General features: G+C 49.9%; 2 protein-coding genes and 1 pseudogene across 2 annotated transcripts; 2 read left to right on the top strand and 1 right to left on the bottom strand.

The window, feature by feature from the left end:
* Nucleotides 1–946: 946 nt before the first annotated feature.
* Nucleotides 947–2,367, top strand: LOC123130331 (uncharacterized). The gene has a single exon (XM_044550251.1). The coding sequence runs from the start codon at nucleotides 978–980 to the stop codon at nucleotides 2,235–2,237; it is 1,260 nt and encodes a 419-aa protein (XP_044406186.1). The 5' UTR covers nucleotides 947–977; the 3' UTR covers nucleotides 2,238–2,367.
* Nucleotides 2,368–6,540: 4,173 nt separating this feature from the next.
* LOC123131537 (G-type lectin S-receptor-like serine/threonine-protein kinase LECRK1) lies at nucleotides 6,541–8,238 on the bottom strand. Its single transcript, XM_044551180.1, has one exon. It carries the CDS (start codon nucleotides 8,236–8,238, stop codon nucleotides 6,541–6,543), a length of 1,698 nt encoding a protein of 565 aa, XP_044407115.1.
* A 2,487-nt stretch (nucleotides 8,239–10,725) lies between these two features.
* LOC123129471 (G-type lectin S-receptor-like serine/threonine-protein kinase LECRK1) overlaps nucleotides 10,726–24,461 on the top strand; it is a 45,462-nt pseudogene continuing 31,726 nt past the window's right edge.

The following is a 24,461-nucleotide window of genomic DNA, read 5'->3' as shown; positions in this document are numbered from 1 at the left end:
CAGACATACCTGACTCAAAACGTCAACAACTTTTTCATACGGACTCCCAATTGGGTGATTCTTTTTTTGTTGGAAAGTAGATTTCGTGCTCTTTCCAACCCAATTGGAATCACCTTCAAATTCGTCCTGAGCATTGAGACATCGACAAAACAATCTGACGCTGCAGCAGAATCCGAGTCAAACAACAAGTCCAAAGATGTTGCATCACCTCCACTTGGGCCCATGAACCTTGTACGACGTAGGGTTAGTTTTAGGCTGCCTTGGGACGTCCTCCCACCTCCTTGGCTGCCACCCCTTGCTCCTATATAAGTAGCTTTTTCCTGGGGATTTGTTTAGTTAAAAGTTAGCCATTGCAACTTCGTGTACTTTGTTTGTGTCCAACGACCAGACCAAGACCATTTTCGGATCCCCACCTTTATCAATACTTCATCTATATTCGCAATATTCAGATTGCTTTATCATATTGTTGCTTGTTCTTCGATTGCCTGCAGGAATAGACCTTCGTGGTCAGGCTGACCGTGCTTCCGGCATCATCAGTAACCTCAGGAGATTGGTTTAGCGATTGCTAAGGCGCAACGTCGTGCACGTTTATAGTCGGATCGCCAAAGTCGTCTCCACCAAATCGATAGTTATCATCTCATCGAAAGATCGGGACCCTCGCCTCTATCACTATATAAGTTGCAACTCCACCAAAGGAGAATTTTGCTTCCTACAACAATCACCCAAAAAATTGAAATATGCTACACTATTGATTTGACAGCGAACTACATATATCAGTTGCAAGTCCAGCAAAGGAGAATTTTGTTAATAATGTTTTCCGAGTTATAAGCAAGGATACAAACTATCTTATATATATCTGCATTCTTGCCTAACAAAGGCATGATAACATAAAGATCAAAATTGTCCCAAGACTGACAGCAACGCAAGCTCACAAAGCCGCCGCAAACAGAAAAGATAGGGCTGGGAGTGGAACCTCGATGCAGACCGACGTCGACAGATCAGTACGGCGGCGGCTGGATTCTCCGGACCGGCAGATCACGCCGCCGCCGGCGCAGCTGCCGGACGACCTGATCCACTACAGCATCCTCGCCCGCCTCCCCTTCCGGCTGCTCCTCCGCCTTGCCCCCGTCTGCAAGGCGTGGCGCCGCCTCATCCTCCACGACCCCGTCTTCGCCCGCGTGCAGGCGCAGTGCCCCTCTCCGGCCTCCGGCGTCCTCGCCCGCTTCCACCAGGGCCGGCTCGAGGTCCTCACCCCCGGGGCCGCGGCCGCCGCCGTCGCCTCGCCGGACGCCGGCATGTCCTTCTTGCCCATCGTCGGCGCGCACCGGCAGCACCTCCGGCTCTGCTCTACCACGAGCGGCCTTCTTCTGGTCACCACCGGCAGCACCTTCTGGGTCGTCAACCCAGCGACGCGCGCGTTCCGCACCGTCCCCTACTCCGGCGAGGGCGCCTTCAGGGCATGCCTCGCGTACGACCCGGCGACGGCGCACAAGGAAAGCTACCACCTCGTCGTCCCCGCCCGGGCAAACATGGAGCTGCGGAGGTTCTGGATCTTCTCCTTCTCGTCGCTCTCGCGCGGGTGGCGCGCGTCGTGGGCGACCGTGCTGATGCCGCCGTACGGCGGTGTGCAGCCCAAGGCTTTACACCTCGGCGGGCTCTCGTACTGGCTTTGCGGCCGGGGCGACGTGCTCTGGTACAACTACGGCGCCGACGCGGCGGGAAAGCTGCTACCGCCGCCGCCGCACGGGAGGAAGAGGCCGTCCTCCCTGGTCGACGGAGGAGGGTTCATGGAGGGCAGCAGAGAGCTGGTGGCGTGGCACGGGCGGATCGGGATGATGTCGGCGAGCCCCGCCCTGCTGGCCGTGTGGGCGCTGTCATCGTCACCCTCGGCCTCGGGCAATGCGTCGTCGCCGGCGCGGTGGGAGATGGTGCACCGGAGGAGCTGGGACGATATCCCTGGCATGGCGCCCCCCGCGTCGCGCTTCCTGTGGTCGGTGGTGCCGGCGGGAGTGGACGTCGGCGCGGAGGAGGTCTTGGGCCTGGCGGTGCGGATCGGGTTCACGCAGCGCCGCCGAGTGGGTGGCGGAGTTGACAACGAGAATGTGTGGCGTCGCGAGGTGTTGCGGTACGACATGCGTACCGACGCCACGACCACGGTGGCGGAGCTGGTCGGGAAGGAGAAGCACGACGACTTCGTGGTCTTCGGCTACCACTCCAGCATGGCGTCATTGTACTAGCAGCTAATTAAAAGCTCTCCGTCTCAAGGTTTTTTCTGATAGTAATTTGATGGAACTCGATCATCGCAGGTACCGATAGTATTCTGGATATTTCACTTTTCAGCTATCTATCTACCTCTTCGTTTCTAAATATACAAGGCTTTTTAAAGATTTCAATACGGACTACAAACGAATGTATATAGACATATTTTAGAGTGTAATTCACTCATTCTGCTTTGTATGTAGTTTATATTGAAATATCTAAAAAAAGACTTATATTTAAGAACAGAAGGAGTATTGTATTATCAAAACAAAATGGTTTATTTGAATCTTTGAAAATCCTAGCTATTCATAGCATGATTTTATGCAATCTCAAAGAGGAAGCGGTTATTTTCAGGGGATAGGGAGATGTTTACTTTTGCTACCGATTTCTACAAGAAATTTTTGGTCCTGCAGAATCTAATGTACATTTTTTTTGCGGGATAAGATGTATCGCTCCGTAAACTAATATAAGAGTGTTTAGATCACTAAAATAGTGATCTAAACGCTCTTATATTAGTTTACAAAGGGAGTACATGTTTACTTAGGACCTGAGAGTTATTAGATACAGTTTTGCTAAAGCACATCTAGATGTGTCATAAGTATTGCATATCTAAGTCCTAAGTCATTGATCTTACATGGAGATTCGTGTGTATATTTTCTTTTTTCCTTTTCATTTCCTTCTTATACTTGATTGAGTGACTTAGATGTGCAATAACTAGATGATCATCTGGAATTAAGTAGTACTGCCATTTTTCAATTATAGCATAACAAGGCTGCTAGCCTGATGGTTTTGCTAGTGAATTTTATCTGCGGTTTTGGCCATTCGTTTATGGGGATTTGTATTTTTTTTAGTTCTATATATCATGGTAGGCTTGATCTTGTTAGGTTGAACTATGGTTTGTTAACTTTGTTGCTAATTAAGGGTACATGAGGTGATAAAAATCAGATATTTAGGTTGCATTGCTTTCTTAATACCTTTTTGAAAATCTTTACAAAAGTTATTAATAATAGATCTATTACTCTAACTGATAAGATTATTTCTTCTCTTCAAACATATTCCACAAAAGGGTAGGTTTATTTAAGATGGGTTAATCATACTCCATTAAAAAATTAATGAGGTGGTTAGAAAGAAAAGAGATGATTCAAGCCAATGAGATTGTACTTGAATGGGGAGGGGGAGGGGGACCGCTTCTCCCGTGTCGCTCTCGGAAGCGACGTCGAGGCTAACCCTAGCCCCAACCCCCGCATCCTCCACAAACCCCCGCGACGGCGAAGCTCGGTCGGCGGCGGGGCTCGTCCTACCCCCCCCCCCCCCCGGCAAGCGGCGGAAGCGCGAGGCATGGCAGAGCAGCGGGGGTGCGGCGATGGCGAGGCGCTCAGCGGGGCGGTGGTGTGGAACGACCTTCAGGCCGTGGTGTGTGGCAAAGGCGTAGCGCCGGTGTCGGACAGGCACAGGGGCGGCAACGTGAATGCGAATCGAACGCTAACCTGACGTTGGGGGTGAGGCTTTGGCCTCCCTTGGTCGGGTGGCGACGAGGCGCTCGGCGCCTCCATTGGCTACCTTCGGCGCGGATCCGTCAAGCAGAGGGCTTGGTCATGGCGGGGATCTCATGCGCCCTACCATGATCCGGTTCGATCTCGTGCGATGGATGCACTAGTTGGCGATGTGGTCACAATAGCTCGGGCGACGGCGGTTGGCGTTCCGTGGCGGGACACGGGTCGTGCTGGCTCCTCCCTTCTCCTAGGTTCATGTCGGCAACACGGGCTACTTGCATGGCGGAGATGGCCACGTCATGGGGCTCATACTTGGGAAGATCAGATTGGGGCTTGTGGCGGTTCGGAGCTCTTGCTCCAGGTAAGTGATGATGTGCTCGGTCCGTGTTGTGCCCGTGGGCAATGAGGTCTCTCTCCCCGTGGGTGCGGTGCTCTATGGTGGTGGTCGGGTCGCTGCTATTCTGTCAAGCAGATTGATGTCGAAGGTCACAGGCATGGCGTCATGTGAGCTTGCTCAACGACAACCGTCGGTAGTCACAGGGTTGTATCTTCACAGGTTCACCGGGACCGACTGGAGATGCAGGTATGGGCGCCTCCTACCCAGGCCCGGCCAAGGGGCCCCCAAGTATGTTTTGTGCTTTTGTATGGGCCTATTGCCCTGACCCAAATGCTAAACAGATGAAGTATTACATACCCCGTCCGCAAAAAATGAGCGTAGATCGTTTTCCTCTGATATCCTTCCTGTGACGATTGAATTTGAGATCTGTTTGCTGCTACGATTGATGAATGGGTCAGTTATTGCATGCGAATAATTAGGAGTTGTTGCCAAAAAAGCTCCTGATTTCCTCCCTTATCCACCAGCCGAAAATAGTGCATCCAATTGTTTTGTCTTGAGATGTGCGTCTGATTTTTGGACTAACTTGTAGTAGCGTACAGCCACGCCAAGTGGATCGAGGGAGATGATAGATCGCTTCCTGATATCCATCTCCTGTAGAGCCCCGAGTCAGGGGAGGGCCGGACCGCCGGAGTTAGCCATGTCGCTGCCTCCCACGCAGCCATACCGTCTCGCCGAGAGGCCTCGCACTGTGACGGCGAGATTGCAGTTACAGCGAAGATAGGTATGCCTATGATCTCTGTGTATAGCTAGCGTATGCCGTATCGGAGTTTATCCGGATGATTTATCAAAATTCATCGAAATTCCTCTGCATTGGTGCAACATTAGACATTATTTATGTAAAGATGATATTGGGGGTTATAATATTTGCGAAAGATATTTGAGTTTGCCGACTCATTGATAGTTGCCACATCCATAAACTAATGTTGATTTGGATGACAAGGATTTTGCATATTACAATGTTGACATCAACATGGATAATAATAATGTGAGTTATCTTTGGCTTTTAAATCATCTGCAAGTCCTTGGAGGTGCCAAGTTTTACTATGGGTGCTTATGATCTAAGAAATTGGGATAATCTCAATGAAATAGCTAGTGAAGAAGAGACTTGTATAAAACAAAACTAAAATTGTATTTCCTTTAGCTGACAATTCAAAATAGTTATTTAATAGTCTTTTATGGTCTACCGTAAGGGCCCCGAGTTATAGTTTCGTCCCGGACCCTGAATTCTCAGGACCGGCCCTGCTCCTACCATGGAGGCGTCGACCCACAACCCATGGTTGATGCTGGGCTAGGAGTGAAAGAAGACACCTTCTACTCTTTCTACCGCAATGTGGGCAGTTAGTGGTATCTCGAGCATGGATGTCGTGGGGGCGGGACATGTTGGGTCCCACCATTAGAATTCCTGGGGAAAGAGAATTTTGGATGGTCAATGCATGGAAGGACAACGACCAACGCGTGATGCTCGATCGAGCGTTCCAACAGCGCGGCCGCGAAGGAGCTTTCCGGCCTTCCTACATGCTTTTTGATGCTTAGCAAACCAAAATTTCTTGTTTCCTTGAGGGTTTAATATATCCTTTTCCAGATTTTTTTCCTTCCAAAAGTAATAGTAACCCTGTGTTTGTATTTTGTACCTTCCACCAATTTTAACGGCATCTATATTTGATAGCCAAGTTGTTCATGATGTTCCGAGCGACTTGGATGATATGAAAGTTCATCACTAGGAAGCGGGGGGCACCATGGCGGCGGTGATGGCTTGGATAATTAATTTTATGCCCCTACTTGTATCCCATCGATTTGATTTGCCGCTAGTTAAAAAAAATCAGTTTTGCCCGAGTGTGTTTGCTCCTCTTATACTTTTGCCCTTTGACCATTTGATCGTTACTTTGAAAACTTCATAACAAATTCATACTAACCAGAAAAATGAAAATAAGATATCTAAATGTTCTAGAAAAACATCATTTATATGTGCATGTCATTTGCATTCATGACAAATGTGTTCGACTCCACCAATTTTAACGGCATTTCCATTTGATAGCCGAGTAATTCATCATGTCCCGAACGACCTGGGTGATATAAAAGTTCATCACTAGCTAAGAAGCCGGAGGCGAAGGAAATGGTACGTCTAGATGTCCTTCCAGCATTAAGATGGCGGTTTTGATGGACGGCCTAGACTGAGGTTCTCCTTGCACGCACAAGAGCCCAACCTTCACCACCCTCTCCACGGCCGCCGTATCGACCTCCTCCTCGCTTTTCATGGCCCTCTTCACCTCACCCTTCAGTAGGCACTCATACACCAGCTCCATCAGGGTTTGCTCCTCGCCGGCCTCCTCCATTTCCATGTTCCTCCTGCACGTCACGATCTCCAGCAGCACCACGCCATAGCTGTACATGTCAATCTTCGCCGTGACAGGGCCCGTGCCCCTGTACCACTCGGGGGCCAGGTACCCACGCGTGCCGCGGACACCGGTGAAAGTGCGTGTCAGGTTGGAGCAGTTTGGCAAGCCCGAAGTCGGCTATCTTGGCCGTGCCGGCCGCGTCTATGAGGATGTTCTGCGGCTTGATGTCATAGTGGATCACGCGGCTGCTGAGTTCGTCATGGAGATAGTGCAGGCCCCGGGCCACGTCGAGCACGATGCCAAGGCGGTCGGACCATGGAGGCGTCGAGGCAGCACCCCTGAACAGCAGGTCGGTCACCGAACCGTTGCTCATGAACTCGTACACCAGGAGACGGTGTGCGCCCTCGTGGCAGAAGCCGAGGAGGCGGACCAGGTTGCGGTGGCTCGTCCGCCCGATGGCGCGCACCTCTCTCTGGAACTCCTCTTCGCCATCCTCCACGAGCTTCTCCAGCCGCTTCACGGCGATAGCCTGCTCGCCGTTGCGCAACGCACCTTTGAACACCGTGCCGAACGCGCCGCGGCCCACCGGGTCACGGAAGCAGTACGTGGCATGCTCCAGTTCCTGGTAAGTGTACAACCTCAGGGGCGCTGCCTCCTCCTCCTCCAAGCCTTCGCCGTCGTCGGCGCTCGCGTTTGCAGGTGCCACGTTCCGAAGCACGGCCCTCCGTTTCACGTTGAGCAGCCACCCGGACGCAATGAAGGCCGACAACGCGACACATGCCAGGATGCCGATGCAAACCAACACGATGATGGTCGTGCGCCCAACGGGTTTGTTGTGGGTGCCGCTGCTGCCTGTCACCGCTCCCGCGGTCTTGACGAACATCGTGTATCTGTCTCCAGCGCGGCCGTACCGCAGAGGGAGCTGCTGCTTGCTGCACGTGCCTTTGTCGGTGTCCCGCAGCACTGCGACGCACAAGCAGTCGGCCATGCATGCCGCCACACATTCTGGCGCGCTCGTGGCCTTGCTCACCGCGTCGTACGTTATGTCTGCCCACTCCATGTTCGGCATGGACTTCACGAAGAAGTCTGCGGCGTCTTGTTGTTGCCCCCCTTTACAGTCGCCGGCGCTGGAGTTCACCGTGCAACCGAGCTCCGCATTGCTCGCGTCGAGAAAATCGAACCCCGGCGGGCACAAACAGCTAGGCCGATCCTGGTCAAGGACACAGTAGCTGTTGTGCCCGCAAACACCATGGACGCATCGATCGGTGAGAGCGCTCCATATGACGGTGGTGGTATTGGTCGCACCGCCAGACATGGAGGTATGGCGGTACAAACGCAGAACTCCATCAGGATCAAGCGTGAGTCGGTAGTAGGCTTGCTCTCCCGCTTTTAAGGCCCTAGACCGTGTCAGGTTCTTGGTAAAGCTGCCATCGTTGTTCACCAGGTAGAGCAGGCCACTGGTATCAAGGCGTAAAATGAGGGTGAAACCCAAATCGAACGTCCCCGTGTTCCAGTACGACGAGGCTGGGTCGTTCGGTGTGCTCACCGGGTACAACACCAGGTTGTCGTCCTCTTGCTGGTTGACGAGCCGGTACTTCCCTGCGGCCTTGTTGATGTCGGACAAGCTGGAGAAGAGCTGCGCCGCTGGCATGAGGTCCTGCCCGGCGACCAGGGTGTCCGTCGGGGACTCAAACGTCTGCCACACCACCGTGTCATCAGCGCCGAACAGCACAAAGTTGCCGTCATCGCGCATGGCACCTGTCACGGCCGGCCTTGATGGCTGCGCGACGGTCCTGTCGTGGTCGCCCGCGCCGGTCCAGAGGAGACGGCCGTCGTCGGCGAGCCTTAGCGTGCCGCGCGTTGCCGTGTCGTTGCGGTTTGCAGTCCACGTGATGGTTACGTTGGGCGCGGTGGCGAGCAAGACGCCAACAGCGAGGCCGCCTTCTGTGGCGTAGAAGCCGAAGGAGAAGCGGCCTGACGGGGACGACCAGCCGGCGCCTGCGTCGGCCTTGAGGGGGGACAGAGATGTGATGCCCGTTTGCGCGCATGAAAAGTCAAGGGAAACAAGCGTGGCTAGCGCTAAGCACAAGAGCAGATGCAAATGGTTGGCAGCCATGGAGCTATACTTGCTCGCTAAGTGCGTGGAGTACGATGATTGCACGTACTAGTAGCAGTACTAGCTAACCAACCATTCAACAGGTCAATCGTGTTTTCTCAAGGAAGACGAGACTTGTTGTTGGGCGAAATATTCGTAGCTTCGACCATTCCATGGAAGAAAACGGACGACGGAACGTAGCTCTCGGTGATTAATCAAACTAGCAGAGAAGGCGTGCCGGCAGAGTGCAGACGATTGGATAGTGATACTACGGACTTCTTCTGTGCCCGTTGCCGGCCGCGACGCATAAAATAATGGCGCCGGCTATGGATAATAGCCCGTGCTACGCGTCCGCCAGCTCCAAAGGGTTTTTTAGTTTCTTCCCTCGTTCTTCCGCCTCGCAGATCCTTGAAAGATTTTGTCCAGTCCTTTAGATATCTCAGGACTAGGCCAAACACCTGTTTCGTAGAAATCAAAGAGCATCTATAAACACTATAGCATTTCTACAATTCCACCGCCCCCACGGAACCGTAGATGTGATCACATTTAACTGCAAGTGTTTTTCTCGCACAGCCACCATCTCGCCGGTGACTTGAAATTAGTGATGGACAAATTAAACAAAGTTTCGACCTCTTTCCACATCAATCTAGCCACTACACATTCAAAAAACAGGTGAAACGCCGTTTCTATCTCAGTGCAATGCACACATTCTAGGGGTTCTGGCAGTCCTCTTTTTCTCAAATTATCACAAGTCATAATCTTGTTTTGAGAAAATAGCCAAAGCAACCCTTGAATCTTAGGTGGTACCTTAATGTTCCAGACTGCTGGCAGGAAAATGGGTTGCACCCCTCGAAAGTTAACTACAACATACATTGTTTTCGTGGAGTAAACCCCTTTAGTTTCATATTGCCAAATTAAAGAATCCTCATCTTGGCAAATTCTAGTGAACCTAAGAATGTGAACCAAGTCAAACCACTGGGTCATAAGCTCATCAGTAAACGTTCTCCTGAACGAACATTTAAGCTCCTGCCCATCCCACAAATCAGCAATAGTCTTATATTTGGCATGGTAATGCTCCCTTGGCTACACAATTTTGGGATCTTTATTTCTTAGTGAATGAGAAAATAAGACTATTGCTGATTTGTGGGATGGGCAGGAGCTTAAATGTTCGTTCAGGAGAACGTTTACTGATGAGCTTATGACCCAGTGGTCAAGGTTGGAAAAAGCGGTAGGCGTAAGCGAGGCGGTTGGCCTTCTCCTAGTGCCTAGGCGGTGCCTAAGCGCCCTAGGCGGTAATATAGTTTTAAATTGTAGTGTATTTGTGATTATTATATGTGTGTTGATATTAGTTCAGGGCATATAAATAAGTTAATTACCATCTAGTGCCATTGAAATATAACCCGTTTGGCATATCAATGCAATATGTGGCATGATTTCTTTCTTGGGTAGGCAATTCCTTGCTTGCCCTACCTAGACCTCCATTTATGTCCTAGGCGAGGCGTTTGGCCATTGCCTAGCGCCTAGGCATGCCTAAGCGTCTCCTAGGCACCGTCTTTTCCAATAGAGCCAGTGGTTTGACTTGGTTCACATTCTTAGGTTGACTAGAATTTGCCAAGATGAGGATTCTTTGATTTGGCAATATGAAACTAAAGGGGTTTACTCCACGAAAACAATGTATGTTGTACTTACCTTTGGAGGGGTGCAACTTGGTAGCTAGTACTGCTACTAGTAACTGCAACCATCGTACTCTACGCAGTTAGCAAGCAAGTATAGATTGAGCCTTGTTAGCAGCTCACCACCCATGGCTGCTAACCATTTACATCCGCTTGTTTCCCTCGACTTTTCATGCGCGCAAACGGGCATCACATCTCGGTCCTCCCTGGAGGCCGCCACAGGTGCCAGCTGGGCGTCCCCGTCAGGCCGCTTCTCCTTCGGCTAAGTATAGATTGAGCCTTGTTAGCAGCTCACCACCCATGGCTGCTAACCATTTACATCCGCTTGTTTCCCTCGACTTTTCATGCGCGCAAACGGGCATCACATCTCGGTCCTCCCTGGAGGCCGCCACAGGTGCCAGCTGGGCGTCCCCGTCAGGCCGCTTCTCCTTCGGCTAAGTATAGATTGAGCCTTGTTAGCAGCTCACCACCCATGGCTGCTAACCATTTACATCCGCTTGTTTCCCTCGACTTTTCATGCGCGCAAACGGGCATCACATCTCGGTCCTCCCTGGAGGCCGCCACAGGTGCCAGCTGGGCGTCCCCGTCAGGCCGCTTCTCCTTCGGCTTCTATGCCACAGAAGGCGGCCTTGCGGTTGGCGTCTGGCTCGCCACCGCGCCCAACGTAACCATCACGTGGACAGCGAACCGCAACGACACGGGAACGGGCAACACGCTAAGGCTCGCCGACGACGGCCGTCTCCTCTGGACTGGTGCCGGCGACCACGACAGGACCATCGCGCAGCCGTCAAGGTTGGCCATGACGGGCGCCGTGCGCGATAACGGCAACTTTGTGCTGTTCGTCACCGACGGCGCGGTGGTGTGGCAGACATTCGAGTCCCCGACGACACCCTGGTCGCCGGGCAGGAGCTCGTGCCCGCGGCGCAGCTCTTCTCCAGCGTGTCCGACACCAACAGGGCCGTGTACCGGTGGGCATGCCAAACGACGTAGCCTCGTCATACTGGAACACAAGGACGTTCAATCTGGGTTTCACCCTCCTCTTGCGCCTTGATACCAATGGCCTGCTCTACCAGGTGAACAACAATGGCAGCTTTACCAAGAACCTGGCAATGACACAGCCCAGAGCCTTAAAAGCGGGAGAGCAAGCCTACTACCGACTCACGCTTGATCCTGATGGAGTTCTGCGTTTGCACCGTCATACCTTCGTGTCTGGCTCTGGCAGTGCGTCCAATACCACCACCGTCGTTTGGAGCGCTCTGACCGATCGGTGGGATGTCCATGGCGTTTGCGGGCACAACAGCTATTGTGTCCTCGACCAGGATCGGCCTAGCTGTTTGTGCCTGTTGGAAATATGCCTTAGAGGCAATAATAAATTGGTTATTATTATATTTCCTTGTTCATGATAATCGTTTATTATCCATGCTAGAATTGTATTGATAGGAAATTTAGATACATATGTGGATACATAGACAACACCATGTCCCTAGTAAGCCTCTAGTTGACTATCTCGTTGATCAATAGATGGTTACGGTTTCCTGACCATGGACATTGGATGTCATTGATAACGGGATCACATCATTAGGAGAATGATGTGATGGACAAGACCCAATCCTAAGCCTAGCACAAAGATCATGTAGTTCGTATGCTAAAGCTTTTCTAATGTCAAGTATCATTTCCTTAGACCATGAGATTGTGCAACTCCCGGATACCGTAGGAGTGCTTTGGGTGTGCCAAACGTCACAACGTAACTGGGTGGCTATAAATGTACACTACAGGCATCTCCGAAAGTGTCTGTTGGGTTGGCGCGAATCGAGACTGGGATTTGTCACTCCGTGTAAACAGAGAGGTATCTCTGGGCCCACTCGGTAGGACATCATCATAATGTGCACAATGTGATCAAGAAGTTGATCACGGGATGATGTGTTACGGAACGAGTAAAAGAGACTTGCCGGTAACGAGATTGAACAAAGTATCGGGATACCGACGATCGAATCTCGGGCAAGTATCGTACCGCTAGACAAAGGGAATTGTATACGGGATTGATTAAGTCCTTGACATCGTGGTTCATCCGATGAGATCATCGTGGAACATGTGGGAGCCAACATGGGTATCCAGATCTCGCTGTTGGTTATTGATCGGAGAGTTATCTCGGTCATGTCTGCATGGTTCCCGAACCCGTAGGGTCTACACACTTAAGGTTCGATGACGCTAGGGTTAGAGGGAATAGACATACGTGGTTACCGAATGTTGTTCGGAGTCCCGGATGAGATCTCGGACGTCACAAGGAGTTACGGAATGGTCCAGAGGTAAAAATTTATATATGGGAAGTCCTGTTTTGGTCACCGAAAAAGTTTCGGGATTTATCGGTAACGTACCAGGACCACCGGGAGGGTCCCGGGGGTCCACCAAGTGGGGCCACAAGCCCCGGAGGGCTGCATGGGCCAAGTGTGGGAGGGGACCAGCCCCAGGTGGGCTGGTGCGCCCCCCACAAGGGCCCAAGGCGCCTAAGGGGAGGAGGGGGGCAAACCCTAAGGGCAGATGGGCCTTAGGGCCCATGCCTGGTGCGCCTCCCTCTCCCCTGCCCCTTGGCCGCCCCCTAGATGGGATCTAGGGGCTGTCGCCACCCTTAGGGAGGGAACCCTAGGTGGGGGCGCAGCCCCTCCCCTTCCTCTATATATACTTGAGGTTTGGGCTGCCTAACACACACGATTCAATCTCCTTCTTGGCGCAGCCCTACCCCTCTCCCTCCTCGTCTCTTGCGGTGCTTGGCGAAACCCTGCTGGATCACCACGCTCCTCCACCACCACCACGCCGTTGTGCTGCTGCTGGATGGAGTCTTCCTCAACTTCTCCCTCTCTCCTTGCTGGATCAAGGCCTAGGAGACGTCTCTGGGCTGTACGTGTGTTGAACACGGAGATGCCGTCCGTTCGACACTAGGATCATTGATGATTTGGATCACGACGAGTACGACTCCATCAACCCCGTTCACTTGAACGCTTCCGCTTAGCGATCTACAAGGGTATGTAGATGCACTCTCCTTCCCCTCGTTGCTAGATTACTCCATAGATTGATCTTGGTGATGCGTAGAAAATTTTGAATTTCTGCTACGTTCCCCAACAGTGTCCGCCAGGGTTCGATTTGCACTATGAATTCCAGCGGGCGACTGTAAATGGGGGCAACAACAAGATGCCGCAGACTTCTCTGTGAAGTTGATGCCAAACATGGAGTGGGCGGACATACCGTACAAGGTGGTGGGCAATGCCACAAGCAAGGCAGAATGCATGGCGGCATGCATGGCGGACTGCTTATGTGTTGCAGTGTTGCGTGACGCCGCCAAAGGCATGTGCAGCAAGCACCAGCTCCCTCTGTGGTACGGCCGCGCTGCAGGCAGATACACGTTGTTCGTCAAGACCGCGGGAGCGGCGACAGGTGGTAGAGGCACCCCAGCAAACCCGTCGGGCGCACGACCGTCAGCGTGTTGGTTTGCATCGGCATCCTGGCATCCATCGCGTTGTCGGCCTCCATTCCGTCCGGGTTGCTGCTCCACGTGAAACGGAGGGCCATGCTTCGAAACGTGGCACCCGCGAACGCAGACACCGACGGCGGCGAAGGCTTGGAGGAGGACGAGGAGGCGACAGCGCCCCTGAGGCCATACAGTTACGAGGAGCTAGAGCGCGCCACGTACTACTTCCGTGACCCGGTGGGCCGCGGCGCATTCGGAACGGTGTTCAAAGGCGCGTTGCGCAACGGCGAGCAGACTATCGTCGTGAAGCGGCTGGAGAAGCTGGTGGAGGACGGCGAGCGGGAGTTCCAGAGAGAGTTGCGTGCCATCGGGCAGACAAGCCACCGCAACCTGGTACGCCTGCTCGCCTTCTGTCATGAGGGCGCCAATCACCTCCTGGTGTATGATGACCCACAAGTATAGGGGATCAATTGTAGTCCTTTCGATAAGTAGGAGTGTCTAATCCAACGAGGAGAAGAAAGAAACGACAAGTGGTTTTCAGCAAGGTATTTTCTGCAAGCACTAAAATTATAAGTAATGAGTAGTTTGATAGCAAGATGATTTGTAATGAGCAAGTAACAATAGTAGTAAAAAATGTAGCAAGGTAGCCAAATCTTTTTGAGGAAAAGGACAGGCCAAAATGGTCTCTTATGATAAGCAAAGCGTTCTTTAGGATGCACGAGAATTTCATCTAGTCACTTTCACCATGTTGGTTTGATTTGTATTCACTACTTTGATAATTTGATATGGGGTTAATTATTCTTTTGCCCTCAGTGGTGTCCATGTGCTCAGTTTTGCCCTCAGATGCGATTTGTGCTCAGTTTTGCCCCTAGTCCATGCGCAGCTACTATGATGAGGCCAAACGGCCAGATTTTAGTCCATTTTGTTTGCCGGTGTTAGTGGTTGTGGGTCCGGATCTTACAAGTGGGACCGCGTGGACGTGGGTTCGGAGCTGACATGTGGGTCCGTCCAACAAAATCCTCAAATCATTCCTAGGGTTCTAGCCGACCAAATCGACGCCCACTTTGCCCATCCGCCGGCCAGCCGGCCAGCGCCGCTGATGGTGTCCTGGACTACGGGGTACTCAACACGTCGTCTCCCGAACAGGTGTATCGGGCCGAGGACCCCCATGGTGGTTCACTACTGGGTCAGTTCGGACAACCCATGCCACACACAAGGAAGACTCCACAAAACTTGGCGCCCAAAACAAGGACTCTCCTAAAACCCTAGGTCTCCGGTGTCTTATATAAACCGAGACCAGTCTAGTCAATAGACAATCGCATATTCATTATAACAATCTCGTGAGATGTATGTACCATGTATTATCCCCCATATGAATACAATCAAAAGCAGGACGTAGAGTTTTACCTCCATCAAGAGAGCCCGAATCTGGGTAAAATCCCGTGTCCATGTTACCATTGCTCCTAGACGCCTAGCTTAGAACCCCTACTACGAAATACGCCAGATATAGAATCGACATTGATACTTCCATTGAGAGCCTGCTGGGCGATCGTCGCGGATGGGTGGGACGATCAGGTGATATTTTTTTAGTTAGATTGGTTCCATATGAATTAGGTTCTTTGCAAATTAGCTCCGTCGACTCGCTTGTCTTTTCTCTGTTTTGTTTGTAGAATTTTTGGTGACCGAGCTTCGAAGGAACTCGGATGGCGGCTGCCGCTTCAACGGCCCCCGATCCGAGCTGTCTGTAAGCGCCGACGTACACGGCCGCGGCAGCAAACCGAAGACAATTCCCAGGCCGATTTGGTCCAAGGGATCGTGGAACAACTCGGCTGGTGACCGGTGGAACTACTCGTGAGAATTACAGCATGTAGCTCGAGAAGATGCCCTGCATCAACATATATCTGGAGACAACGATCCGCCGGTGGGCTAGTTCCTCCACCACGTGAAGCGCCAGGAAAGCTAATTGAGCTCGTGTATTAATACCATTAGTCTAAAGCGTAGCACGGTCTTCAATAATTGAATAGTGCATCTTTGCTTTACTTTACTAGTTCACGTGAAGGAATCTAATGTTTGATCTTTGTTGTTCTTCATCAATTGCTCGTGCATACCCCTCTGGAAGATCAAACCGGCTCAATCGATCTGGCTGCTATACAGGAGACAATCGATCCTACATCGACCTAACTACAGCATGATGCGTAAAAGTCCGCTGCTCTGTCCATCGCAACCACGCAGAACAATGCCAGGTTTTATTTTTTCCTAACTGTCCATTTACAACGTAAATTTATACAGTTTTGCTAAAGCACATCTAGATTTGTCATAAGTATTGCACATCTAAATTCTATGTCATTGATCTTGCGTTGAGATTCGTGTGGATATTTTTCTTTTTCTTTTCCTCTTTATACTTGATTCACTCACTTAGATGTGCAATAACTAGAGCACATCTAGATGTGCCCTAGACACACCCTAAATTTTTACGTAAAATATTTTTTGTTGGTTTCTACCGCATTATTTTTTGCAGCCATATTTTGGGACAACACATGTATATGGCGTTTTAGGTCTACTTGGTCTTGGTCTAACCTAGCGCACCTACTTCGAGCCCGTGGCTGCAACTTCACGCGGATAGACTATCCAAAGCCTAATTTTCTCGCCAGAATCGCTATGTGCACTAGGAGATTATTAGGGAGATTCAACTTTTTTCTCCCTCTTTCTTCCTTATTTAATTATAAGTCTTGAGGAAATAGACTACTTTAATAAGCAGTTTGTCTTTGGATACGTATGTTACTAATTATTCTCTAATTTTTTGAGGTCTGAACGTTGTGCAAACTTGTTTTGAGAGGTGCCGTTCATTGTTAAGGGAGCTCCTCCGTGCCGCTCCAACATGGCTATCTTCTCGACAGTTCAGTTTGTCTTGCGCCGACTGACGGACACCTCGTGCGCGACATGACCTGCATTATAAATTTGGGCTTCGTCACGCCATCAGCACATTGCCTGGACACCATCAGTAGGCAATATGTTCGATCCAGGTTGCGCGGCGGCCACCTGCTGCACATCTAAAAAAACAATCCAAACAGCAGCGAACCAGCCGAGGAGATGGCGCAGTACCATGCACAACAAGCACGTGAGGCCGACAAGAGTTCGGCTCAGCGCGGCAACAGGAAGATTTGTTCTTTCCTTTTCTCTATTATTTAATTAAGTTGGGAGGCAATCTACACTTTTCACTAATGGTCTCTTTTTCATATGCTTCCCTGATGCAATTAGCACTACCAGTTGCTTCACGACCATCGAGATTGGATTGATGCGACAAGCAGCTTACGTGGTACCTACCACATGAAGTTGCATGAGTAATTCGGGGGCGTCTCTTTCACAACAATCGCTACATGCGGATTAGGCCGACAGTCACTGCACTGACCGACACCTCCGCAAATGAGTTCGGATCATACTAGGCCGATGTTGTCGCCCCGCGCATGCCGACCTGCATTGATGGGTCCGCGCTGCCACTCCGTCGAACCAACCCTGGCGCACAGGCCAAACTTACCTCATGATTCGCTTTGCATATATTAATTATGCAATTTTTTCTTTCAATTTTTTTGCTTGCACTGTTTTATGTGTGCAGGTGGTCGATCTTGACTGTGTTACGCTATCACTTCGATGTGCATGAGACTTCAGCATCCGCCGATCACAGCTTCGCCATGTTAACTGGACCGAGAACTTCATCTCGCCACATCGGCCGCGTAGCGTCGTCGCTTCATCAAAGTGACGTCCACCATGCCGAACTGGTCGACTGGCGTGGTGGCTTCATTGTCACCTTGCCGACCAACTCCGCCAGATCAGCTAGACTGGGGGCTTCGCCTTACCACATCGGCTGAGTCATGTCACTATTCTGGGGTGCCGAGCTCCTTGCTCGGACACCTCGGGCTTGGGGGCTGGAACCTCGGCCATGCCGAGGACTGCGAACCTTGTCGGATCTGTCACATATCAATGGGTGTCTTCGTCCTGTCACAGGCTCAAATCGCGTCATCAACACCGAACACATTAACCAGCTAAGTCGCTTTCATGCTCAAAAACTTTCAGTTTTAACTTTAGTTCGGTTCGACCAAGCATTATCCTTTTTTGGCAAAAAGTTGTTTGTGAAAAACTTCCTTGTCAAAACTTTGTTTGTGACACACAAATTCAAATACTCTGTTTACTTGGGGGCTTCCTTTATGAAGCCTTTCCTCTTGCATATGATTATACTTGTATGACTTCGTTCCTTGTTTGTGTATTACGCCACAATATGCATCATATTGACTTAAGTGTTCCGCAAGCTCGGTTGCCTTGCTCCTGTGTTTACCCCTACGTTCCCGATTGTTCGGCTAGGGAGTAAAGGGAGCACCTCTGCGATTGTCATGATCGGGTCATCCGAGCTCGGACCTCAGACTGGGTGAAGCCGAAAGCTAGCGCTCTTATTGTTTTAAATCATGGTCGGCACACAACGGAACTCATGAATACAAAAAATCTATTGCACAAGTCTCATAGTAGCAATGAGCAACCGAAGAAAGGTATCGGTGGAGGTACTATTTTCTTCGAAGATGCTTCTTACACTTCGTCAGTAATATAGTATAAGTTCCCTGATCGCGCTTTGTCTGTTACAGCCTTATGGCCTGATTGCCTGGTTATCGAAAACACCGTCGGTATTCTCGATAGGTGGAGTACATAACACTTTTCGGCCCTTGGCCAAAGAGGGAGAAGCCGACGATCGGTTAAGACGCGTTTAAAGTTCGGGCGAACACAAATATGATAGAAGTACTTTGGTACATACACCCATTATAGATAAAATTCTTTTACCCAAATCACTTGGGGGCTCTTAAATTAATATGAGCAGTTTTCTTCTTAGTCGTTGCAAAATCTTTTTCTAACACTCCTTTATCGACTCAGGTGTATGATCAATAGCCGGGTAGCCTGGTTTCTCTCTAAAGCCGCTCGCGTTTAGTTTGCTAAACTGGCCTGAGAAACACTCTGCCTTCGGGATAGGGAGGTTGAAGACGAAGGCTGACCCACTTGAAGTCTAGAGATTGGTTTGTCATGTCAAAGCACGATGGAAGAAGCAGGGCATTCTCTTGGTTGAGGTGTTCGGCGTGAAACTCTTTTCTAAAACTACAGTTCGGCATCTTTTCTGCCGAACCCCACCTCGGTATTGTCAAAACATACATGACAGTTGAACTAGTTCCCGAGGAGGTACGATCCTAGGGTCGGCCATTTTGCCCAACCCAATTCCGGGGGGCTACTGCATTGATGATCCAATGTAGACAATTTAAGTGCAAATATAGTTTTCAAGGAGATTATGATCCTCAGGTTGGTCGGTCGCACCCAACCTGAGTCTCGGGGACTTTGCACACCGCTTTTTTGTGTCCCGGAGTATTCTGCCGAGCTAGGAGTTGATCCTTAGGCCGATTTTGGGAATCAACCTGAGTCTCAGGGGCTACTGGGATCAGCGGTCTTATGTCATCCTTCAGGTGCATCTCGGGTTTTAGACCGATACACACTTTGAGGGCTACTGGCTATATATCTCGACAGAGAATAAATTGCACCAATCAAAAATATTGACAAAAAATTGGCCCGCAGTCGGGGTGGTGCACCACCTCGGAAGCAGTCCGGCATAAAGCTCGGGCGCCAGTGGCTAGCTCCGTAGAGGGCATTTCCGACATTAAGCTCGGCTAAACTCCTTCAACTTTTTTGATCAAAGGTGATCTATGACACCTCGGATATAGTCCGGCGTTGGAGCTTGGACATAGTCCGGCGTTGGAGCTGGGACCTAGTCCGGCGTTGGAGCTCGGATGCAGTTCGGCGTTGGAGCTCGGCTGCAAAAGATACCTCAAATGCAGTCCGCTGTTGGAGCTCGGACGCAAGAGGACACTGCCACCCGGGAACAACTTCAAACCCGAGGTGTGGCATAAAAATAACAAGGCATTAATAAAGGTCGGAAACTTAAAAGGGCTCCTCGGATATCCGATGTGTAAACTCTTCGGATGAACTTTGGTGATCCTCAAGATCGAAGATGAGAAGATTTGTTGAACCAGTTTTCAAGACCGACGACCGAAGACGAATAACAGTTCGGAAGAATCGAGGAGTGTCCCCAACTTGAAGACCAGTTTAGGGGGCTACTGATGATGTCCTGGACTAGGGGGTACTCAACACGTCGTCTCCCGAACAGGTGTATCGGGCCGAGGACCCCCATGGTGGTTCACTACTGGGCCAATTCGGACAACCCATGCCGCACACAAGGAAGACTCCACAAAACTTGGCGCCCAAGACAAGGACTCTCCTAAAACCCTAGGCCTCCGGCGTCTTATATAAACCGAGGCCAGGCTAGTCAATAGACAATCTCATATTCATTATAACAATCTCGTGGTAGATGTATGTACTATGTACTATCCCCCATATGAATACAATCAAAAGCAGGATGTAGGGTTTTACCTCCATCAAGAGGGCCCGAACCTGGGTAAAATCCTGTGTCCATGTTACCATCGCTCCTAGACGCCTAGCTTAGGACCCCTACTATGAGATACGCCGGATATAGAACCGATAGCCGCCGCCTGCGCCGTAGCCAGCACCTGCCTAGCCACCAGCTGCACGGCCTGCTCCGCCGCTACTGTCCTGCGTCGACGCTCCATCGCTACCTGCTCCGCCCGCCACCTTCCTGCGACGCCACAGGTGGGGCGCCCGCCACCTGCTCAACCCACGACGCGGCCTCCTTTCGTGCACCCGGCTGGAGCACTCAAAGGTGGGGGGCTGGTGGAGCTATTTGAACTAGGAGGAAGAACCCCAGGGCGAAATGGCGAGCAAGGCGACCCCGGAGTATTTGGCGAAGAAGGCATCCGGCCGGAGATCCGTCGTGTCCACGACTGGGTTCTCAAGGGGTAAGTCACGCCTCCTGTTTAGATTGAGCGTAGTTGTGCATTTGAACAATCGGTTCGAATAGGTTTGCCCGATTAGTGTGCTGATTGCGTCTCAGTTTTTCATCGGTTAGGATGGAGTTGCGGTTTGCTTTCTTGGTGCACATTAGAAGGGACCGGTACATGTTCAATGCAAAGAATAAGAAGAAATTCCAAGGAGGTTTCGATTATCAGTTGCCAATGGCTAGCAATTGGAGTTTTAGACAATTTGGGGAGGTAATTTGTAGCCAATATCCTTGGGGTTTGCTTGATGAAATGTTATACAAATACTATGATGGGGAATGGGTGACATTTAGTAATGATGAAGAGCTGGCTACCATGTTTGCTAGGCATAAAGAGAAAGAGAATTTTCATGTGAGGCTGCAAATTGATGTTCTTGAGCAGGCATTTGGACCTAGGATGGCGGGTGCGACATCTCGGGGAGAACCAAGTCATCGTAATGGCATCTCTAGCCAGAACAGTTCAGTTAGTGCACGGCGACGCGGTGGCTCGACAAGCGTGGGCAACGACAGTAGGGGCCCCCTTGAAGTGGAGGCTGATGACTACAATTCTGGGGTTGATGAAGAGAAGCTATATTCTGATGTTATTAAGAATTTACGACGGGCACCTCGGGCTGAAAACCAAGATGAGGCTCACAATGCAGTCCGTGTGGATGATGACGCAGTGGGTGAGGACGAAGACCTTGCAGATGTTGAATGTGACCCTTTGATTCCTCATATGGAAGAAGGGACCGTTTTTGCATCCATGACTGAGTGTAGAAATGCACTTGTGACATACTGCATCAAGGTAGAATGTATTTTCAAAGTTGACAAGAGCGATCAAGTACGTTATAGAGTGCACTATCCGACTGAGGGTTATCCATGGAGAATGCTCGCATCTAAAATGCAAAATAGCACTACTGTTCAGGTCAAAGTGAACCATTTTAAGCACACATGCCAGGAATCAACCCTTAGGAAGGATACAATCAGTAGAGCCAAGTCAAGATGGGTGGCAGAAGAAGTAAATAAGTGGGTGAAAGAAAACCAGCAAGTGGGTCCAAAGGAATTGCAGAAGAACATCAAAGATAAATTCAAGATAGATTTACCATACATGAGGTTGTTCAATGGTAAAACAACATGCTATGGATTCTATTTATAGTAACCGGCAGGAAAGTTTTCATTTGTTATATTCATTCAAAGTGAAGTGAAGAGGACCAGCCCATGTAGTATTGTAGATATTGACCACCACACCATGGAGTACACATTCAGGGGAGTGACAAAGACCAAGGAATGCTTTAGGAGGGTTTTTTTCTGCTTTGAGGCTTGTCGCCGGGGTTTTTTGGCAGGCTGCAGGCCTTATTTGGCTATTGATGCCACTTTTCTCACAGGAAGGTTTAAAGGACAGATAGTAGCAGCTTGTGCAGTTGATGCACACAGTTTTGTATTTCCAGTTGCCTACGGTGTGCTGGAGACGGAGTCTGATGAGAGCTGGACTTGGTTTTTGCATAATCTGCGTCGGGCTATTGCACATCCCCATGGGTTGGTCATTCATACAGATGCCTGCAAAGGTTTAGAAGTGGTCATGGACAATGTGTTCCCTAGAGCATAGGGAATGCATGCATCACCTTGCTACAAATTTCATGAAGAAATTCAAAGGAAAGGTGTATACCGTCAATTTATGGCTAGTATCTTTGACTTACAGTGTGAAGAAGCACAACTACCACTTGAGGCAGTTATACATGAATCCCAAAGTGAAAGAATACTTGGAAACACACCACTCCAAGTTATGGGCCAGAAGCCAATTCAGTGAACTGAGCAAAGTTGACTATGTGCACAATAATCTAGCAGAGTCTTTCAACTCAACGATCTGGAAACTAAAGGGTCATTATGTGGTGGATTTGCTTGACATGATAAGGATAGAATTCATGCAGAAATTTCATTATCGTGCAGGAATAGCCGAGGCAAAATTCATGGGCCACATTATCATCCCTACCGTGATGAATGAACTGAAGCAGAAAACAACAGGCTTGGAAATGAACATGACTCTTCGCTCAGGTACCACAACAGAGATATCATATTTGGATAAAGAGAAGAGGGAATGGAGATATCCAGTGGATTTAGAAGCTAGAACTTGCAGTTGTAGGCAATGGCAGATAACTAGGTTTCCATGCATTCATGCCTTGTTTATCATCACTTCTTTCCCAGGTCCAGCAGGGAACATACAACAGTATGTGCATGATTACTACTCTGTTGCAAGGTTCAAAGCCACATATGTGTATGCCTTGCCTTCTATGAAGGGAAAACAACAATTGGACATGGTGGACCCTAGATTCAAGCTTTGCGCTCCAGTTCTGAAGAGAGCAACAGGTAGACCAAGGAAGAGTCGAATCAGACCTCGCAGCAAAGGAGCTAGACTCAGAGCGAGGAAGCATAAGTGCACAAGGTGTGGTGGGTCTGGTCATTTCGGTAAGTATTGTGATAACACATTAGATCCAGCGTTCGAAGAGAGTTCGATGAAGGCTTCGATGAAAATGTTGGTCAGCAGCCGGTTGCCTCAACAGATGATGAAAATTATGGTCAACAGCCGGTTGCATCAAATGAGGATTTTGACGAGGTTCCAAATGATGATGGTCAATAGCCGCATGATTTTGACGATGATCCAAAATATCCTCCAAATGATGATTCAAGTGAGGCTCCAAATGGTGATCATGGTGATCCAAGTGAGTCTCCAAATGGTGATCCAAGTGAGGCTCCAAATGGTGATCCAAGTGAGGCTCCAAATGGTGACCAACCTTCTGTTGTTGTGAGTTCTGTTAGGTATGTAAATCTTGCAAATACTACTGTACATTTATCACTTGACATAATCTCATTACCCTTTATGTTTTGCACAGCTCTATGGTAGGTTTGAAGAAGACGCGCAAGGTGTCGACAACCAAGAGGAGAAGAGAAGAAGCAATGAGCACAAGGTGCACGAGGAGCAAAGTGATGGCAAGAAGCTCAAGGAACAGACAGAAGCCCCAATGCTATTTATGAAACATTATGAATAATGTTGTAACTGTTGAATGATGTTGGACCTATGTTAGAACTTCAAATTTGACATGCTATATGGATGTTGGAATTCCTTTTTTTTGATTTTTTCGAATTATGTTTTGCTCATTTGAATTCTGGTCAAACCTAACTTTGACCAAGATTTAAACAAGTAACATCAAAATGAAAAACTAAGCATGGATCCTTCTTGGTCGGGGATATACCCCACGATATGACCCGGCCGGAGATATGACCCGGCTGGGACTTGGTATTTCATTGGTAAGTCGACAGCTATCGGGGATATACCCCGTGGCGTAAACCGGCCGGAAGTTAACCCGGCCAGGACTTGGCGGTTTATCTGAAGACCCCGCTGATACTTGGTGAGTTACTGGCGACCCACCCTGACCTGGCGGTTTACAAGCAACCCACCTGGCCTTATGACTCACTGGTGATCCGGCGTGCGGGACAGACGGAAGACAAGGCCCAAAAGGCCGGTTCACGTTTAATGGTGGGCCGATTTAAGAGGAAAGGCATGAGGAACGTTTATCTTACAAGGAGTTAAGACCTGAACTTGTATCCGGTTTGTATTAGAGATAGACTAGTCCTAATCCTAATAGGACTCTACATGTAACCCGCCCCTCCAACATATATAAGGAGGGGCAGGGCTCCCCAAAAGGGACAAGATTCACAAGTTCCACAAGTCGGACAAGTTAGGTTTAGACAATAGCTCTCAAGTTAGAGCACTCTTGTAACCGTGATCATCATCATCAATATCAATGAAGCAGGATGTAGGCTTTTACCTCCACCG

The sequence above is a fragment of the Triticum aestivum genome, chromosome 6A (assembly GCF_018294505.1).
Source record: "Triticum aestivum cultivar Chinese Spring chromosome 6A, IWGSC CS RefSeq v2.1, whole genome shotgun sequence".
In the NCBI taxonomy this organism is placed as follows: domain Eukaryota; kingdom Viridiplantae; phylum Streptophyta; class Magnoliopsida; order Poales; family Poaceae; genus Triticum; species Triticum aestivum.
Note: the sequence above shows the minus strand (reverse complement) of the source record. Positions and strands in the feature narration are given on the sequence as shown.